The sequence below is a fragment of the Pinus tabuliformis genome, chromosome 7 (genome assembly GCF_031772625.1).
Source record: "Pinus tabuliformis cultivar Carrire ecotype Pingquan chromosome 7, CPIR1, whole genome shotgun sequence".
Taxonomy (NCBI): Eukaryota; Viridiplantae; Streptophyta; class Pinopsida; order Pinales; family Pinaceae; genus Pinus; species Pinus tabuliformis.
The window spans coordinates 2,037,942,142-2,037,962,166 of NC_142293.1; the positions used below are offsets into that span (position 1 = coordinate 2,037,942,142).

The following is a 20,025-nucleotide window of genomic DNA, read 5'->3' on the forward strand; positions in this document are numbered from 1 at the left end:
AAGAAATCCTCGCAGATGCTTTATGGATGTGGGGATTTTCCATTCCTTAATGGATTTAATTTTGCTAGGGTCTACCTTCACACCTTCATGAGATACAATATGACCCACATAATCCACCTCTTGTACTCCAAAGAAACATTTGGAGCTTTTTGCATATAATTGTTTCTCCTCCAATAGTTTGAGCACCCTGTCAATAGGTTGAACATGATCCTTCCAAGACTTGTTGTAGATTAGTATATCATCAAAAAATAATAACACAAATTTTCTAAGAAAGGGTTTGAAAATGGAATTCATCAAACCTTGAAATCTAGAAGGTGCATTGGTAAGGCCAAAAGGCATGACCAAAAATTCATAATGACCCTCATGAGTTCTAAATGTTGTTTTTGGAATGTCTTCAGTGTTCATTCTGATTGGATGATATCCTGAATCCAACTTTGTAAAGTAAAATGATCCATGCAATTCATCCAATAATTCATCAATCACAGGAATGAGAAATTTATCTTTAATAGTGAGCTTATTGAGCTCCCTATAATCCGGACACATGCACCATGACCCATCCTTCTTGTGCACCAATACTACTGGAGCAGAGAAAGAACTTTGACAAGGTTGAATTATACCAACCTCTAGCATTTCTGCCACCATACGTTCAATTTCACTCTTTTGGGCATAGGGATATCTGTAAGCCCTGATGTTTGGAGGAACACTTACTAGAATCAAATGAATAGCATGATCATGATCACGAATAGGTGGGAGGCCTTTGGGAGTCTCAAATACCTTAGAATGATTGTCTAAGACTTTTTGGAGATTTGGAGAAATAAATGATTTCGATGTGTGAACCTCTAGCGAACATAATTGTGCAATTACGCCTCATTGTTCTTTCTTTTGAAGTTATGTCATTCCGTTAGATTTGATTATCTTTCCTGGTTTCCCTATGATACCCGTTAATTCAACTTCCTTTCCTTCCGAAGAAAATTTCATGAAAAGTCTTGAAAATTAGAAGTTATTGTACCCAAGGATTGTAGCCATTGGACTCCTAGTACAACATTAGCACCACCCATTGGAATGGAAAGAATTGGGCTATTCAATACATATTTGTTGAAATTTCTAAGTCTAACTGTTAGAAATTTTATTTGTATTCTTCTGGTTTATTTCCCCTACTTGTTAATTACAAACAAGTTATTTAAACATATAAACATCAAAATAAACACAATACAATCTCAACCATCTACAGTTCAACAGCTGAAAGAAATAGCAAACACACAACTGACACCGTTATTTTTGGATAACTTGTCCCCAAAAAAAACCAACTTGGGAAAACCGGTGCAGCAATTCTGAGGGTTATTTATTATGCAGTATATCCTTGAGTACAATTGGATGCCAAACTGGCTCACCCGACAGAGAAAAATAAATGGCAGTAATACCTCTTTGTTCGGAAGCAGATATTCAGAAAATCTGTCCCACGAAACCCTCTCCAGCACAACTAAAGCACTACGTCAACCCTCTTGGTCTTTGCATCTGCCTCAAAACCCTATGCGTCAGCCTTCTAAGCCACTGCGCAGCCTCTACGGCCTTCTGCGTCACTCCTGCTGCCCTCTGCATGGATGACGCAGGCCCTTTGGCCTCTGCGCTGTCTCAGCTAGCCTCTGTGTTGGCTTTTGCGTCTACCTCTTTGCCTTCGGCTGGTCTCTCAGCACTATCTCTGCCTCGTACTCGCTGCCCCTTGCTGCAACTGATCTTTAATTCAATTTCTCTTAGCAAACCCCACTCTAGAAAATCGAATGACTGATCACTCTAGTGTATTCTCCAACTGACCCTCAAGAGTCAAGCCTCCTCTTATAGTTTTCCTATTGGTCCTTCAACAGCCGAGATTGCATCTCTAATCAATAGCTAAGATTAGATTTGGCTTGATCCATGTCTTTTGGAACCTTCTAAGCCAGGTTTATTTTCATACCCATTAATATTTTATTTTTCCTAAGTTTAGACTTAGGAACTCCATTAAAAATATTAATTATTTTAGTATCTCCCAAACCGGGTAGAATCTACGCAAACCTAAGTCACCGGATTCGTCCTAAACCCCCTGCGAATCCTGAATCCGGCGAATCCGACACGATTCGGTCCGGATTCGTGTCCAAATCACAGGACACGTCGTGGCCGAGGGCGTGCCGCAATTTTCAAAAGCGTGTCGCGATTTTAGGACACGTGTCCGGTTTCCAGGACTCGCTAAGCTCAGTGCGGGAATGAAAAGGGCGTGTTTGCTCATTAAAATTGTCTTTTGGCAAGTGATTTTTGCTGTTGGCAAGTGATTTGTGCTGTTGGAGCAAGGAGTAAAGCATTTTGGCAACTTCTTGATCAAGTCTAGGCCCTAGTATTGATATGCTATTCATGGTAATGTTAAATTCTTAAAGTAAAAGTGACATTCTCCTTAATCTTCATTTTCATCCTTTTACTTAAATTTTTAACATTACCATGAAATGACTCAGGATGTTTGAGAGTGGTTCCGGCCTCATTGGATTCCATATGGAGAAAGTAGAATTTTAGATTTCATTCAAAATCCAGCAGACTTATCAGTGTTTCAGGATTTTAGGATTGGGGGATTGTAATGTTTCCATTGAATTTTGTCATGTATTAGGGTATGGAACTCGTATTTAATCAAGAGCACCAAACCAAGAGCTTCTGAATATGTCGCTCCCGCTCTCGTTTTCGCTCCCGCTCCCCGCTTTCGCTCCCGCTCCCAAGTAACATTGTTCCTGATGATATGGGTCTGGACACCACTGTTGAGTTGGCATTGGCCAACATGGATCTCAATGATCCAGTGCTAGAGCATGTTAGATTTGATGACTTAGAGGGGTCAACCTCCATACCAGCAGATGCAGAGACGACTATGGATACAGCGGAGTAGGAGGATGTAGAGGAGAGTAGTGGTGACCATGATGATGGGGACAGTGATGTTGATTGATGCCTTGAGGCTTGTATACCTGTAGCTGTTTTATATTTTCTATTTCTATTTGCCATTGGCATTGCACCAACACTACCTATGTAACACATTTTGATTTGATGACTTAATGAGAAAACTACAGTTGTCAGTGTGTTTATCTTACTATCTTGTAGTTGTAAGTTGTCTTTCAGTTATGAATTATGAATCATGATTTAAATTTTTAATAGATTTATCATTTATGTGACCAGTAACACTGACATTTATTTGAATTTTGTATGTACTATGCATGCTAATAGCTATAGATCAAGATCTATGTTTGAAATCAATAAATTTGTATCATTAATTAAAATTTGTGTAAGAAATATGATAATATCTAATTTTTAATATATATGTATATTTTTTAAATATATATATATATTTAATAAAATAATATATAACGTGTCCTGTTCCGGGGGGTCAGCGTGTCTGAGTCCGACACCACGAACCTCGAATCCTACGTGTCCCGAATCCCCGTGTCAGGTGACTTAGACGCAAACCATTTCTAGGTCTTGGAGATCTCATGTGCTTTAGCTTGTCCACCAATTTTCATGGCTAGAGCACATCCGATGCTACCCCAAATCAACTATATTCTCCCATGGATAGCTTGATATTATGACACTTTCTAGAGCAATTTATGGTTCCTCCGCTTGCAACCATCACTTGACAGTCGGGTGTCGTATATAGCAAGCAATTCAATTCCTTGGCTATCTTACAATGAATAAAATTATGGGTACTGGCTAAATCAATCAATACTATCACCTTTTTCTTCCTGATATGTCATTCTTTCTTGATAGTTTGAGTGGTAATTCCGGCAAATGCATTACAAGATATGGTCAGATTCATTTCTTCTTTCTCTAGGGTTTGTTTCTGGTGTATATTCTCTTCTTTTGACATTTCTTATTCCTTTTCCTCCTCCTCTTCACAATCTATGTAAAATAATTTCTTCTCAGCATACTTATGATCTTTAGTGTATTTGTTATCACAATTGTAACAAATCCCTTTGCTCTTTTTTCTTCCAATTGTTGTGGTGTCAACCTTGTAGGTTGTGGAAGGCTAGGGGCAACAACACTTCCATCTTTATAGTTGTGAGTGATAGGCTTCCTTGTTGCCATAATTTTGCTTTCCATTTTTCTTGCCAACATGAATGCCTTCTCCAATGAATCAGGTTCCCAAAGTCGAACCTCAAGTTGGATGTTATCCTTTAAAGTCCCTATGAACACATCAATCTTATGCTCCTCTGGAATATCTTTTACCCTTATATTCAATTTTTGGAAGTCCTCAATGTGCTCTATCATTGAACCCATTTGTTTGAGATTTATCAATTGGCTAAAAAAAGTGTTGCTTTTTATATCCTCATAATGTGTTATCATTTCTTCTATAAAAATTGCCCAAGTGACAATTTGTTTACGAGAGCAAAGTCATTAATTTCCCAAGTGACAATTTGTTTACAAGAGCAAAGTCATCAATACCATACAAATTGATTTGGTTCCAAATACAAAGTTGCAATGCGTATCTTTTGTGCGTTTTGCACATTATGGAAATCGAAATATTGCTCCATCTGTAGTATCCATGTTACGGGATCCTTGCCATCAAACTTCCTCATATCGATCTTTGGAACATGGTGGGTCTTCAATCCACCATTAGAGTCTGTGAAATCATGATTAACATTTCTTTTGTTCTCCTCATGAGTTTCCTTTCCTACCCTTTCGCCACCAGTAAGCATTTCTTGTAGCAAATTTGTCAGCACTGTCTTCAAATCTTCCATGTTGCCTTTAATTTTTTCTTCTATACCATCCATCTTATAGCTTCCACGCCTGCCTTCAAATCTTCGATGGGCACTCATGGCAAACTCATCTTCGTCAATTTTTGCTGAAGCAACCTTTGGATCATGTTTCTCATCCTTATCCTTTTGCTTCAAAGGACACTGGGATGCAAAGTGGCCCATCTCGCCACATCTGAAACATTTCACCTTCGAAATGTCCTTCCGCTTCTGCTTCTGTTGTCCCTTTGATGCTAGATTTGTGTTCTCTTCCTTCTCCTTGGTCTTCGTGCTACTCCCACTACTACCATTGAGGTTAACCTTAACCAAATCCCTCCTTAATTCTTCCTATTGAAGGATTGCCAACATCTCCTCCCATTGAGGTAGTCTTTCCCTACCCAATATACTTTTGATGAACACTTGCCATTCATCTGAGACTCCATTCAAGGTTGTCCTTACCATCGTGGTAGACTGAGTAGACCCCACTGCCGCAAGTTAGTCTCTGGTGTCTTGAAGACGTTGAAAATAGGAGTTAACCCCTTCTCCCTTCTGCATCAATGACCACTACAACTTTTGTTCTAAGTACATCTTCTTTCATTCAGAAGAACCTTCATAAAGTGAAGACAAAGCTTCACATATTTCTCGAGTTGTATCTTTGCCTTGCAAGTGTGAGACCACATGATCTTGAACTCCATCGAGTATGAACCTCTTTGCCTTTCCCTGCTCGGCCTTGTACTTCTTCTTCTAATCATTGTCTACGGGAACAGCCACAACACTCTTGACATAGGCTTCGAGATCGTACTCTTCCAGAACAACTACGATTTTCGTCTTCCATATGACGCAGTTGGAAGCTCCTTCCAACCTATCCTGATCTCTGAGCCCATGTGATACCATCTCACCCAATCTCTCGAATTGACTCGTTTAGTCACTGCACAACACTAGTCTACTGCCCACAAGTGAAAAATTCGAACTTTTGGTAAAAGTCCTCAAAGGAGAAAATTCCCCCTCTATGTGTCTTCGCTTTTTTCCGATGGATTTATGCCCCGGCAAAAGCTGCACCTTCAAACACTGCACTGAGGCTCTATGTCACTCCCTTTGCCTCTGCAAGCTCACGAACCAGAAATCGCACCTCTCTATAGAATCTCTTAGAGAGAGATTTCCTCGAAATCTCTGCTTTCCCAACAAGGACTGTGCAATCCCTTCAAGGGGATTCGAATTGCTGCTAAATGTAGCTATTGCCCTCTCTGCTTAACACTAGATCTGCTCTTCCTGTTTCAAAATCAATGCTCTGATACCATGTGAAAATTCCTATCTTCAAGGAACCCCTACTGCAGCAAAACTGAATTTACTTCTACTTGATTTTAATATACATTATCAAGTTATCTTCTCAAAAAATATTGAAGTAAATTACTTCTGCAGCCTACACCAATTTAATATGATTACATGAAACAAGAAACTGAGCAAAGAACAAGATACATAGGACACCTTTATTTTTGGACAAAACAGTCCCCGGAAAAACCCAATGCGGGAAAACCAGTGTAGCTGCTATGAGGGTTTTATATTATTAAGCAGTAGTTCTGAATACAATGTTGGATGCCCTCCTAGCAATCCTGTTACAGAGAAAAATATAATAGCAGAAAACTGAGTGAGATTACCTCACTTCACTCAGCAGTTTTCGGCTAATTTGGCAACAGAACTGGCTAACCCTGGCTATCACTACGCTGGCCCTACGTAGGCCCTATGTCAACTCTGCGATGTCTCTTCTGCCTCCTGGAGCTTCTGTGTCAACCTCTCCCGGCTGTTTCGACAACTCCCTAGAAAAATTCTGGATTTCTGTGTGAGGGCAATTTCTCCTCTCCACTGGCTCTCCTTGGTTCAACATCAAGCCTGCGTGGGCCCAGACTGGCCCAGCGTTAGTCCCTCTAGGTGTTGTGTTGCGTCCACTAGTCGCTCTCCACCTCTCTGCCCAGTATTCTCGAACTATCTCTACCTCTCTGTTGCAGAATGATCACTTAGTTCGAATTTCTCAGCTTCCTAACCCCAAAACTTTCGAACTCTAGATCAATTCGTTCTCTCGGTGTGTGTTTCTAAATGAACCCCAAGCCACCTCCTTATACTTTTCTCGTTGAGACTTCAACGACCGAGATTAAGTCTCTAATCAATGGCTAAGATTAAAAACTTAACTTGATCCACTTTCTAGATCATTCTCACCAATATTTTGATTAATACCCATTAATACTTTAATTTTCCTAAGTTTAGACTTAGGAACCCCATTAAAATATTAATTATTTTAATAAAATACACTCCAGGTGGAATTTCACCAAATGGTTTTTGGGTTCTTTAGAACTCATGTGCCTTAGCCTTTATACTAATTTTCATAGCTAGAGCATATCCGTTGCTACCAAAAACTAATAGCAACCAGAAGGGTTTGATTTAACAGAAGGAAAAGACTTTGTATGTAAGTTGAAAAAGGCATTATATGGGTTGAAACAAGCTCCTAGAGCTTGGTACACAAGATTGGATCACTTTCTACAACAACAAGGCTTCAAAAAGGGGGTGCCACGAAGTAATCTCTACAGTGAGATGGACAAGGATAAATTGCTAGTCACTCTTGTATATATTGATGATCTGATTTTTGCTAGCAATGATGATGAGATGAGCCATGAGTTTGCTCAAAATATGTCAAAAGATCGAAATGGCGATGATTGGTGAGTTATCTTACTTCCTTGGACTACAAGTATCTCAAACCACAGCAGGCATGTTCATATCTCAAGCAAAATATCTTAAAGACAAGCTTAAGGGATATGGGATGCAAGAATGTGCATCTATGAGCACACTGATGACCACAGACTGCAAATTGAGCAAAGATGATGAATCCCCTCCGAAGATGCAACTCTTTACAAGTCAATAATTGGAGCTCTCCTATACTTCACTACTACAAGACCCGACATTATGCAAGCAGTAGGAATGGTGGGAAGATTTCAATCAGCTCTTAAGCAATCCCATTTGTTGGCTGTGAAAAGAATTCTCAGATACTTGAAAGGAACCCCTAACTTTGGTCTTTGGTATCCCGAAAGTACAACTCTTATAGTGATAGCTTACACCGATGTTGATTGGGCTGGAAGCGTGGACGATCGAAAAAGTACCAGCGGAAATGCATTCTTCATGGGAGATTGTCTAGCATCTTGATTCAACAAAAAGCAATGATCTATATCTCTTTCCATGGATGAAGCCAAATATATAGTTGTTGCAGATTGTTGTACACAAATACGATGGATGAATGAAGCTTTGAAGGATGTCAACATAGAAACTAAACAATGAATCACCATCTATTGCGACAACACTTGTGCCATCAGTCTCTCAAAGAATCCAGTAATTCACTCAAAGACCAAACATATTCCAATCAAATATCACTTCCTCCATGAACAAGTTGCTGAACAAAACATCAAGTTGGAATACATCAATACAAAAGAGAAAATTGCAGATATCTTTACAAAACCTCTTCCATGAGAAGCATTTGAACACCTTCACCAAAAGATGGGGGTTATTACTCTTGCATCACATTAAATAATCATCATCACAAGAGTAGTAGCGGCATGTCAAGCAGAGCGGCATGACAAAGGAAACAGTTTGATAGGGGGAGTACTTGGGCACCCCATTTGCCATTGATGTCAAAGGAGGAGAGAATGGATAAATATTTCCATCAATGACAAAGGGGGAGACTGTTGGCCAATAATTGTCATTCATGAAATATAATTGATGAGTTGGCCAATAATTGTCATTGATGAAACATACTTGATGAGCTCTCCTAATGAATGCTACACTGAGACTACACTAGTACAAACTAACATTGATCTGATGACAATATGATGATGAGAAAGCCCTGTGTTAATTTTAGGTATGTTCTATGCTAGAACAATTTATTTCAATTTTCAAAGTTAGCTCAATATCTTTTCCAGATTAGCAATCACATCAGCATTAAAGTAAACTGCAGATAGAACATAAATATAAATCGCAGAAGACAAGCCAAGACAAGAGGACAAAAGATGTGGCGCTAGCCAGGGACAAACCCCAATGTGGGAAAACCCTTGATCAATTCTTCTTATATGTTCTTCAATAGTTCAGCAGAGAGAGAGAGATAGTACATTTACAATAGAAGTCAACACTTTGACTTATCTAGATAAGAGCATAGATCATTTCTAAGAAGATGATACATGAGATCAGTTGAAGACATGCTGCTTCAACTAATTCTCCAAGGTGACTCCTTCCCCTATCATTGTGCTGCATTTCGTCATCATGTTGCACCTCACCACGCTGCACCATGCTGCACCCATCATCACTATGTTGCATCTCATCACGCTTCATTAATCATGACTGTACCCATCACTGTACTGCGTTATGTGCAATTTCTGCACCATGTTGCCATCCTGACCTATGTGTTGGTTGCACCTTGCTTGCTTGTTGTCCCTTGCTTGCTTGTTGTCCCTAGCATGCTTGTTGTCCTTAGCATGCTTGTTGTTGCATGCTAGTTGTCCCTTGCATGCTAGTTGTAACATTGCATGTTTGGTGTATTTGCTGCTAAGTACCATACAACTATCCCAATGTTAGTTAGTTGTCCCTTGCATGTTGCTCTCCTTCGAAGACAGATGCTCCAACTGTTGCGGCAGTTCCCCGCGGTTCTAGTAGTTCCGGCTATTCCCGGCAGTTCTGGTAGTTCCTGTTGTTCCCGGCAGTTTTGGCAATCCCGGCAGTCTCGGCTTTTCCGATAGTTCCGGCAGTTCTAGCTTTTCCGGCTTTTCTAGCAGTTCCGACTTTTCCGACATTTCCGACTTTTCCGACAGTTCTGGCTTTTCCGTCTTTTTCGACAGTTCCGGCATTTCCAACTTTTCTGGCATTTCTAGCAGTTTCAGCTTTTCCGGCTTTTCCGGCAGTTCCGACAGTTCTGGCAATTCCAGCTTTTCCAGCAATTCCAACTTTTCCAGCAGTTCCGGCTTTTCCAGCTTTTCTAACAGTTCCGGCTTTTTCGACAGTTCCGGCTTTTTCGACAGTTCTGGCTTTTCCGGCGTTTTGAGCAACGTAGAGCTTATTCTCCCATGACTACATTTAGATCTAGGGCATGTTATCTAGGGCATTGTATACCCTAGGGCACTCCCTCTAGCTCTCATCTTCATCAAAACCAAAACAAGATGAAGTGAGATCACAAGAGTAAGTGTGTAAAACGTAGAGGTTGAATAGACATGACTGTTGGGCTTCTGAGCCTACATAAGTTGCTAGCCGACTTGACAATTTGTCCATAATCAAAATAAATTCATATCTTCATAAATACTTATCGGAATCGGATGATATTAAGATCAATCCTACACCTCTCGATGAGAGGGATCTACGAAAAATATCAACTGCTATAAATAAGATGACCCACAAGGAGTTTGGCCCTAGTTTCCAATTTTAACACTCCCTAACAACTAGGGAGAACTCCATCTGCTGATCCATATGTCCGACTGTACTATCTCTACCATCAATGCCCTGCACTGCTCTGCTCTGCTCTGATCTGCTGAGCTCCACTTTGCTCTACTCTGCTCTGCTCAGCTTTGCTCTGCTCTACTCTACTAAACCATGAAGAAAAAGAATTGATTAAGAATGTCTCATACCACTCTCTACTGACCTGAAGTCAGTTTCATTTGAAGAGAGTGTGTCACATCACTCTTACTGACCCGAAGTCAGTTTTATTGATCCCAGATCAATATCACAAGAGAGTGTCTCAAACCACTCATACTGATCCAAGATCAATGGAGGTCATCCTAGCATAGGGAGTACGGTAGATACAACGATGCGTCCATCGATAAAACTACTATGGTCCCTATCCTCATTTCCCTGCTCATTGATCAAATGAGAGGTACTCCCCATGAGTCCCACACTACATGGGTAGGATGCCTCGACAGGAGAACGAATCATCCTATCCACAGGAGAACGAATCATCCTGTCAAAATCATCCTATCCACAGGAGAACAAATCATCCTGGCCCACAGTCGCCACGGAGAACGAATCATCCTGTTCCACAATCGCCACGGAGAACGAATCATCTTGGCCCACAGGAGAAAGAATCATCCTTTTCCACAGTCGCCACGGAGAACGAATCATCCTAGCCCACAGGAGAACGAATCATCCTGTTCCACAGTTGCCATGGAGAATGAATCATCCTGTCCCACAGGAGAACGAATCACCCTATTCCATAGCGCACCACCAGGGGAGGGTGAATCGCCCTGTGGTCATATGTTGCTCTAGTAAGTACCCCAAGCCCCCAAGAGCTCCCAGAGCTCAATGCATGCAACATGCAGGAACCTTATAAGAAGGTCTCTCAATGACTCCAAGTCGTTGAGGAAAGTTACAAATTTGAGCTTTCCCCGAGGCTTTGACAAAAAATGTCTGCAACTTGTACATCAGTCTCAATGTGATGGAGTCTCCTCGCTCATCGACTTACCATATCCCAGAAGGCAGTATCTGATGTCTATCTGCTGGAGCAATCATCGAATACTGGATTCCTCAATAATCGAATCCCACCTTTAGTTGTCACAGAGAATCATAGTGGTACTCATCATGTGTACAAACAGCTCACTTAAGAGCCTCTGCAACCATGCAGCTTCACAAGAGATCATACTCGTCGCTGTGTATTCAGTCTCGGTGATGCTTATAGCAGCTGATTTCTGCTTCTTGCTCATCCATGATATCGAAGCAAAATCCAAAGAGAACCAGCACTGAGAAGTGCTCTAGTGATCCTCCACACTACCTGCCCACTCAGCATTCGAATAATCATGCAATTTCATATTTTCGGCAGTGTATCTCAATCAATGAGAGATTGTGCCCCGAATATATCTCAAAAGATTCTTGGCACAAATCCAGTGAGGCTCAACCAAATATGAGCTCACCATGCTAACTACAAAACATATGTCCGAACGGAAGTTCACCAAAAACATCAACGCGAATGAGTTTATGAAACTCAGAGGCATTTCCCAAATCTAGTCCGACATCACTACCATATAACTTCTGAAAGTTAATATCCTCGAGGTAGTTACAAGCTTGCAGTTTATCATTCCACATTCGGAATCCAACTCCCTCTTACTTCTGCAAATGAAAGGGTCTGCACCTGTCAGAAATAGGTCATCCTCATAAGGTGCCGGTATGAAAGGTCTATCATCCACAACTTTCGAGTAATGGTTTGGATCGCTTTCACTCCTATTGAATCTCAGCTTCATTTGACAGCTATCAATCCTCTCATACTATGCCCGGGGATTTTTGTTTCAAGCCATAGAGGGCTTTCTTCCACCTGTTTACATGAGATTCCCAATCATGAATCTCAAACTCCTCGGGTTGTTCCAAACCTGTGGACCTGCTACATGAGGGGAATGGTCCCCTTGTAATATTTTCCTTTGGCACATTTCAGACATGTACTTTCATGCTCTTTTTTTGAATTCAGGCATCACTGTCACCATCTGACTCACAGACCTTCGGTGCTATGTGTCAATGGACATGGTCCCCAGTGGACTTCCTGCAACTTGATACAACCCTAAAGTTAAAGCATCTTTGAAAATTCTATTTTCAAACATGTACCTTTCCATCGATGGGTGCCACCTTGAAACCTTTGACTTCCATTGTTGAAATGGACACCAGGTTCTTCTTGCGATCAGGTACATAAAAGAGATTCTGTAAATGAATTGAGTTACCCTCACTCAATTGAGGGATAACTCCCTACACCCCTTCCGGGATAAGTGGCATCGGCTCCAAGTATAATCCCACGATTGTTTCCATCTCTACCAAATTAGGGAGTGCACCCATCTATCCGATGAAGTGCCTTGAAGCACTACAATCAATAAGCCAGATTCCCAAAGAATCTGAAGCAGAGGGCCAATACAAGATAACACTTCTTTATCTTATCAAAAACAGGTAACAACATTTGATTCTTCATAACTGGGGTTCCTTGCTTTCTATGAAGAGTCAACCATTTCATTGATGACTTGCATTACCTGACATTCCTTTGATCATTGAAGATGTCCCTGGAATGATTGTTATCATCAAGTAGTGATGTGTCCCTGCCATTCAGACACTCCTTCGCATAATGGCCGAACTAGTTATCTGCCTTTCCTTCCACCCTGAGATCCGGTCTTCCAATGAAGTGATCTTTAGGTAGGCCATATTCCGTTACGCCATTCTGATAATATTCTCTGCTTCGACTTAACCCTTGGTGAATTTGAAGAGGGATGAGGAATCTACTGATCCTTTTATCCTTTCCCAAATGTCTTCAGTGATTGCTCTTTCACTCTTGCTTGGGCATTGTCTTCACCTCAGCTCTGATACCATGTTAATTTTAGGTATGGTCTATGCTAGAGCAATTTATTTCAATTTTCACAATTAGCTCAATATCTTTTCCAGATTAGCAATCACATCCGCATTAAAGTAAATTGCAGATAGAACATAAATATATATCGCAGAAGACAAGCCAAGACAAGAAGACACAAGATGTGGCGCTAGCTAGGGACAAACCCCAATGTGGGGAAACCCTTGATCAATTCTTCTTATATGTACTTCAACAGTTCAGCACAAAGAGAGAGAGAAATAGTACGTTTACAGTAGAAGTCAACACTTTGGCTTATCTAGATAAGAGCATAGATCATTTCTAACAAGATGATACATGAGATCAGTTGAATACATGCTGCTTCAACTAATTCTCCAAGGTGACTCCTTCACCTATCGTTGTGCTGCATTTCGTCATCATGCTGCACCACCGCGCTGCACCATGCTACACCCATCATCACTATGTTGCATCTCATCACGCTTCATTAATCATGACTGTACCCATCATTGTACTGCATTATGTGCAATTTCTGCACCATGTTGCCATCCTGACCTATGTGTTGGCTGCACCTTGCTTGCTTGTTGTCCCTTGCTTGCTTGTTGTCCCTAGCATGCTTCTTGTTGCATGCTAGTTGTCCCTCGCATGCTAGCTGTAACATCGCATGCTTGGTGTATTTGCTGCTAAGTACCATACAACTATCCCAATGTTAGTTAGTCGTCCCTTGCATGTTGCTCTCCTTCAGAGACAGACGCTCCGACTGTTTCCGCAGTTCCCTGCAATTCTAGCAATTCTGGCTATTCCCCGCAGTTCCGGTTGTTCCCGACAGTTCTGATAGTCTCGACAGTTCTGGCTTTTCCGACAATTCCGGCTTTTTCGGCAGTTCTGGCTTTTCCGGCTTTCCAGTAGTTCCGACTTTTCTGGCATTTCCAGCATTTCCGGCTTTTCCAGCAGTTTCGGCTTTCCCGGCAGTTCCGGCTTCCCGACAGTTCCGGCTTTTCCGACAGTTCCGGCTTTTCCGACAGTTCCGGCTTTTTGAGCAACGTAGAGCTTATTCTCCCATGACTGCATTTAGATCTAGGGCATGTTATCTAGAGCAGCATATACCCTAGGGCACTCGCTCTAGCTCTCATATTCATCAAACCCAAAACAGGATGAAGTGAGATCACAAGAGTGAGTGTGTGAGTGTCAAATGACTTCAAGTCCTCTTGTACTTATACTAAAACGTAGAGGTTGAATAGACATGACTGTTGGGCTTCTAAGCCTACATAAGTTGCTGGCCGACTTGACAATTTGTCCATAATTAAAATAAATTCATATCTTCATAAATACTTATTGGAATCGGATGATCTTTAGATCAATCCTACACCTCTCGCTGAGAGGGATCCAAGAAAAATATCAGCTGCCATAAATAAAATGACCCACTTGGAGTTTGGCCCTAGTTGCCAATTTTAACACTCCCTAGTTGCCATAAATAAGATGGTATTTTTCTTTCTATATAGTTGCATATGATGATGAATAATGATGTAAATCTTAATAAAGTTATGATGTTATGGTGTGAACCTAATGCGTTAATAACCTCAATGCGTTAATGTGAATCAAAGCAAAGATGTATGTAAATGACCTCCAAACTCTCCTTTATCTATACACTCTTCATGTGGCTTCAAAAAAGTGTCAAGAGGGCTAAACTAACCCTAGCCAACCTGCTCTCCTTGACAAATTAGTCCACACATAACTTCAAAATTTCATATTTCAAATTCTAGACCTCTGATTTCGATGATTTTCGTTGCCCTAGGTTGCTCTAGAGGTCCTCTGTCATTTCCATCTGTCAAACCATCAATCCTTATCATGGTTTCACACCCACATGCTTGGGTGCAAAACCCATAGGCTTGGGTTTTAAGCCCACAAACATATATGTGTGCACATTCCTCCAAAACCCGACTAGCCTAGGGTTTGGAGTAACTCCAAAGCTACAAATCTCATCAGGACATCAAAACCATCATACACCACAAAGCTCTATAAATAGGAAGATAGGGAAATCAACATTCCCAACAATGATTGGAAGCCCAAAACAGACCATACCAACAATAGCTAATTCAACTCTTAACACTCAAATTCAGTCAATTTAACCTCCTGCAAGAATATCACATTCAATCAAAATCTCATGGGTTGTGCCTTGTGCATTAGGGATTTTATCAGCAAGAACAATTTTGGAGGTAACAAAGTCCCTAGTGTTGGTTGAAGTGGGTTTGCTGAAATCAAAGCTACTCGTAAAAACTCCTCAGACATGAGCTAGTTGAAGGTATTAAGATCTACCATCTTTCCTATTATCAACTGTATTAGTTATTCTACATTTGCAATCAAGATACGCTTGCACCCAAGTTTATTCTAATTTGTCATCCTATTTGCTTTATTTATTTTTCTGCAACACAAAATTAGAAAGAACTTAAATGTTTGGATGTAAAACTAGACACCAAAATGTTCCAAAAATTAGTGAAATCATTACAAAAATTGCTTATAAGAAAGATGTAGTTCCAGAGTGCACGATATTTCTCCTGTTGGATGATATTTAGTCAATTGTTTTTGGCATATATCATTAAAATTAATTTGGGATGACACTATAAATCAATGAATGTCCAATAGAAAAAATTACAGAAGATATGTAGTTTGACAAAGATGAAAAACTGACAAACATATATAAGTGCAATGCCACAGACATACCTTAATCTTTGAGGATCCTTTCATTTCATTCAGTCTATTCCAGCTGGAAAATGCTTCCAGAAGCATATTTACGTTAGAAACTGAAAAATTCATATTCAGATCCCTAGTAGAAGCCATCCGTATTTGTGAAGGTGCACCAGAACCACTCTTATCATACCGGTATCTGAAAAATTAAAAGAACACAATAATGCCAATAAATCCTAAAATACTCTCTTTAAACTTGAAATACGAAGCATGAAATAAAGTTTGTGGGCATAAATTAATGGGCTGTTCGCTCCAGTAGTTAAAGATTAGTGCATCCTCAAAATTTAATAACTCTGCTAGTTTCCAGGCTTGAAAATATTACCCCTCTAATCTAGTATTTAACGGGATGAAAGCATAGGTGATAGCATCAAACTATCAGACTAACATCCAAAAAATAAATTATAAACACTTTGAATCTTGAATTAAGTTTATTTTAAATGGCCAATTCAACTACATAAAGTACACCAATGAGTGAATTTTGAGTGCTAAGAAATCTCAGTGATAACTGAGAAATAATGAAAAGAATACAAGGAAAATGCTAAAACAGATATGAAAACTAGAAAGCCCAAAGGATCATGATAAGAAAAGGTTGGAATGGCATCACAGAAGAAGAGCACAACCAACGAAGTTCTCAACTATCACCTCTTGAAACTTCAAACATGCTACTCAAAACTTTTAACCCTGTAAATACCTGTTACCCTCCCAAATGGTTAACCCCATAGGCAAAAACTTTTCTCCTACATTCGGTAGCAAGCCAGCCAGCAGGCCCTGACATTCACTTCTTGATGATGATATGCCATATGCTTCTGCCATCTGCATTAGCCATGCACCTCTCACCATCTGACATTCATCTTAACTGAAAGTGGGATGCTACTCAACAGGTACTTTGACCATTTTGCAATCAGGTGCTTATACTTGATGTTTTGGACATTTAGTATGGATAAAGGGGTGATCTGGAAAATTGACCTATCTTCACTGTAAATTTGTTCTCTCGCCTCAATCTTTAGCACTAGTCTAATGGGACCCCCCTTGAGGCCTTAGGGTCATTGGATGGGCACTACTTGGAAAACCTGGATTGAAATAGCATGTTCATTTTCCCTCACACCATACTTAGCACTTTCCATGTCACATTATAAGCCCTTTATATACCGTCTTGTTAAAATTGGCAACTAGGGCCAAACTCCATTTGGGTCATCTTATTAATGGTAGATGATATTTTTCTTGGATCCCTCTCATTGAGAAATGTAGGATTGATCTAAAGATTATCCGATTCCGATAAGTATTCATGGAAATGTTGTAACGACCCATCTAAACTAATTAACTAATATAAAGTTCGGTACTTTATATTAAAGCTGATATGATAAACTCATATTAAAATAAATATGAGTTAAACTTTAAAAATAAATATGAGTTAAACTTTAAAAATAAATATTAATTAAACTTTATAATAAATATAAATTTAAACTTTATAAATATATAAAATTAAAGTTTATAATAAAAAATAAAATTTAAAACCTTATGTAAAAGGTAACGCATCAACCAAACTTAGAATATAAAAAAAGTACATAAATCGGATGGATAAATATCTGAGAGTGAAATGCATGCGAAGGCATGTCGGGAGAAGGAAGAGCGGTGGCCGTAGGCAGGAGGGCGGCCACCGCCAAGCCTGCAATTATAAAACCACTGATCTTGAAATGCATGCGAAGGCATGTCGGGAGGAGGAAGAGCGGTGGCCGTAGGCAGGAGGGCGGCCACCGCCAAGCCTGCAATTATAAAACCATTGATCTGAGCCGGTCAAGGGGGGAAAGGAACGCAGAAAAGAAGGAGGAGAAAATCAGGAGAGAAGGGAAGGCAAACCAGAGGAAGACAATTGACTGACCAAGGGAAGAGCTTTAGGAATTCTGAGGTTCTGGGCACGGGGGACAGTGAGCTTCTGCGAGAAGCTTACTGGATTGAGCAGTCAGGCTCTGCTCAGTCTGGCTAGGTGGAATTGGTTTCCCGGTAATTGGATCAGGGTAACCACAACGCCATCAACTACACCAAAGCAACACCAGAGCAGGCAGCGGTTCAGGTAGGTGTTCAAAATCCCTTACGATTGCTGCATTTCAGTTTTGGTTCTTACTATATTTCAGTTCTAGTTCTTACCGTATTTCAGTTAATGGTCATTACAAATGTGAATTTATTTGCGTTATGCGACAATTCATCAAGGTCGGCCAGCGACCAAATAAACCCCACTTGTGCTCAACGTTTTAGTATAAATAGAGGTGGCCTTCAAGTCATTTCTACACACTCACTTGTGATCTCTTCCTCTCTACTTGTCTTTGGGTTTTAGTAGGAGGAGAGATCCTAAGGGATAACGCTGCCCTAATGGAGCAAGGCTCTACGCTGCCCTAATGAAGAAGCCCTAATGCAGTTAATCAAAGAAGGCTCTATGCAGTCCTAGGAGGAGACACCTCTACGCAGTCAAGAAGGGTTCTACGTTGTCTTAATGGAGATGAGATGCCCTAGCCGCAGTCAAATCTAGGAGCTCAAGTCAGTTGTCAGGGAAGGGCTAATGCTGCCCTATACACAGTCCTAAAAGGAGGTAGATCTTGCCTTATCTTAGCCGCAGGTAAGGGAGAGTCTTAGCCGCAGGCAAGGGAGAGATTTGGCCGCAGTCAAAGGAGAGCTCTATGTCAGACCATGTGGTAACTCCTCAAATGAGATTGTGTTATTCATTTAGGTTGTTCATTATTATATACAAGTGGGAGTGACTGTTCAGTTCATCTTCCGATGACTCTCCATTTCTTCTATTATTTATTTACACTAATTACAGTGGTTCACCCAATCCCTATGATTAGGTGTCAACATTCCCCCCCTAATCTGAAGGGATGTTTGTGAGTCCAAGCACTAATCGCAGAAGCCTCAAAACAATAATTTTAACCCTATACGGAAGGGAGAAATTGAATGATGTTCGGGTATTCGAACATCTAAGATCTATGATAGCTAAGAACAAGGCAGATCTCACATTCCAATGAGATCTGTCTTACACAATTATTGAGCTATCCTGATGATGAGCCACGGTGGATGGCTCGAAACGTCAATTCAAACAATTATGGATGTAAGAATTCCGAAAGAAAACTACACACAAAGCACTAATCGCAGAAGCCTCAAAACAATAATTTTAACCCTATACAGAAGGGAGAAATTGCAAGAGGTTCGGGTATTCGAACATCTAAGATCTATGATAGCTAAGAACAAGGCAGATCTCACATTCCAATGAGATCTGTCTTACACAATTACTGATCTATCCTGATGATGAGCCACGGTGGATGGCTCGAAACATCGATTCAAACAATTATGGTTGCGAGAACTCCGGAAGAAAACTACACACAAAGCACTAATCGCAAAAGCCTCAAAACTATAATTCTAAAAATCTGTTTTTGCTTAATTATTTTTTTGTGTAAATCTGGAAATTGAAAAGAGTTTTTTTTGTGAAAGAAATGAACATTGAAGCAATGTTATTTTTTTTGTTTTGATTTTCAGAATTTTTCCTTTCATTTCCAAGTCAAAAAATGGCTCCTAGAGTGAAAGATGTTGATTGGGCGTATGCTGAAATGGTTGATAGTCAAATGCATTGCAAATTTTGCCATAGAAAAAGCACTAATAGCAGAAGCCTCAAAACTATAATTCTAAAAATCAGTTTTTGCTTAATTATTTTTTTGTGTAAATCTGGAAATTGAAAAGAGTTTTTTTTGTGAAAGAAATGAACATTGAAGCAATGTTATTTTTTTTGTTTTCATTTTCAGAATTTTTCCTTTCATTTCCAAGTCAAAAAATGTCTCCTAGAGTGAAAGATGTTGATTGGGCATATGCTAAAGTGGTTGATAGTCAAATGCATTGCAAATTTTGCCATAGAAAAGTTAAGGATGGTCCGGGGGGCATTAATAGGTTGAAACAACACTTGGGAGGGATTAGAGGCCAAATTACTCCATGTGAATCACCACAAATTGTGGACATTAGGAAGGAGTTGTTAAATAGCTTTGAGAAGTTTCAAGAAGAAAAAGTAGGCAAAAAGAAATAGAGGTTGAAATTGGGAGGAAGAGGCGTATACAAAAAATGATGGCTACCAACCCCCATTTTGATTTTGAGGGTTCTTCTTCTATACCTTGTACTGATGCATCCAACCCCTTTTGCTATGTTCCTCCCTCTTTGGAGTCTATT

General features: G+C 40.1%; 1 protein-coding gene across 1 annotated transcript in view; it reads right to left on the bottom strand.

Moving 5' to 3' along the window:
- LOC149256692 (pleckstrin homology (PH) domain-containing protein) overlaps positions 1-20,025 on the bottom strand; it is a 492,716-nt gene that overhangs the window by 232,935 nt on the left and 239,756 nt on the right. The window contains 1 exon segment of the mRNA XM_089460839.1: positions 15,799-15,961. Within this exon segment, the coding sequence (XP_089316965.1) occupies positions 15,799-15,961 (163 nt within the window).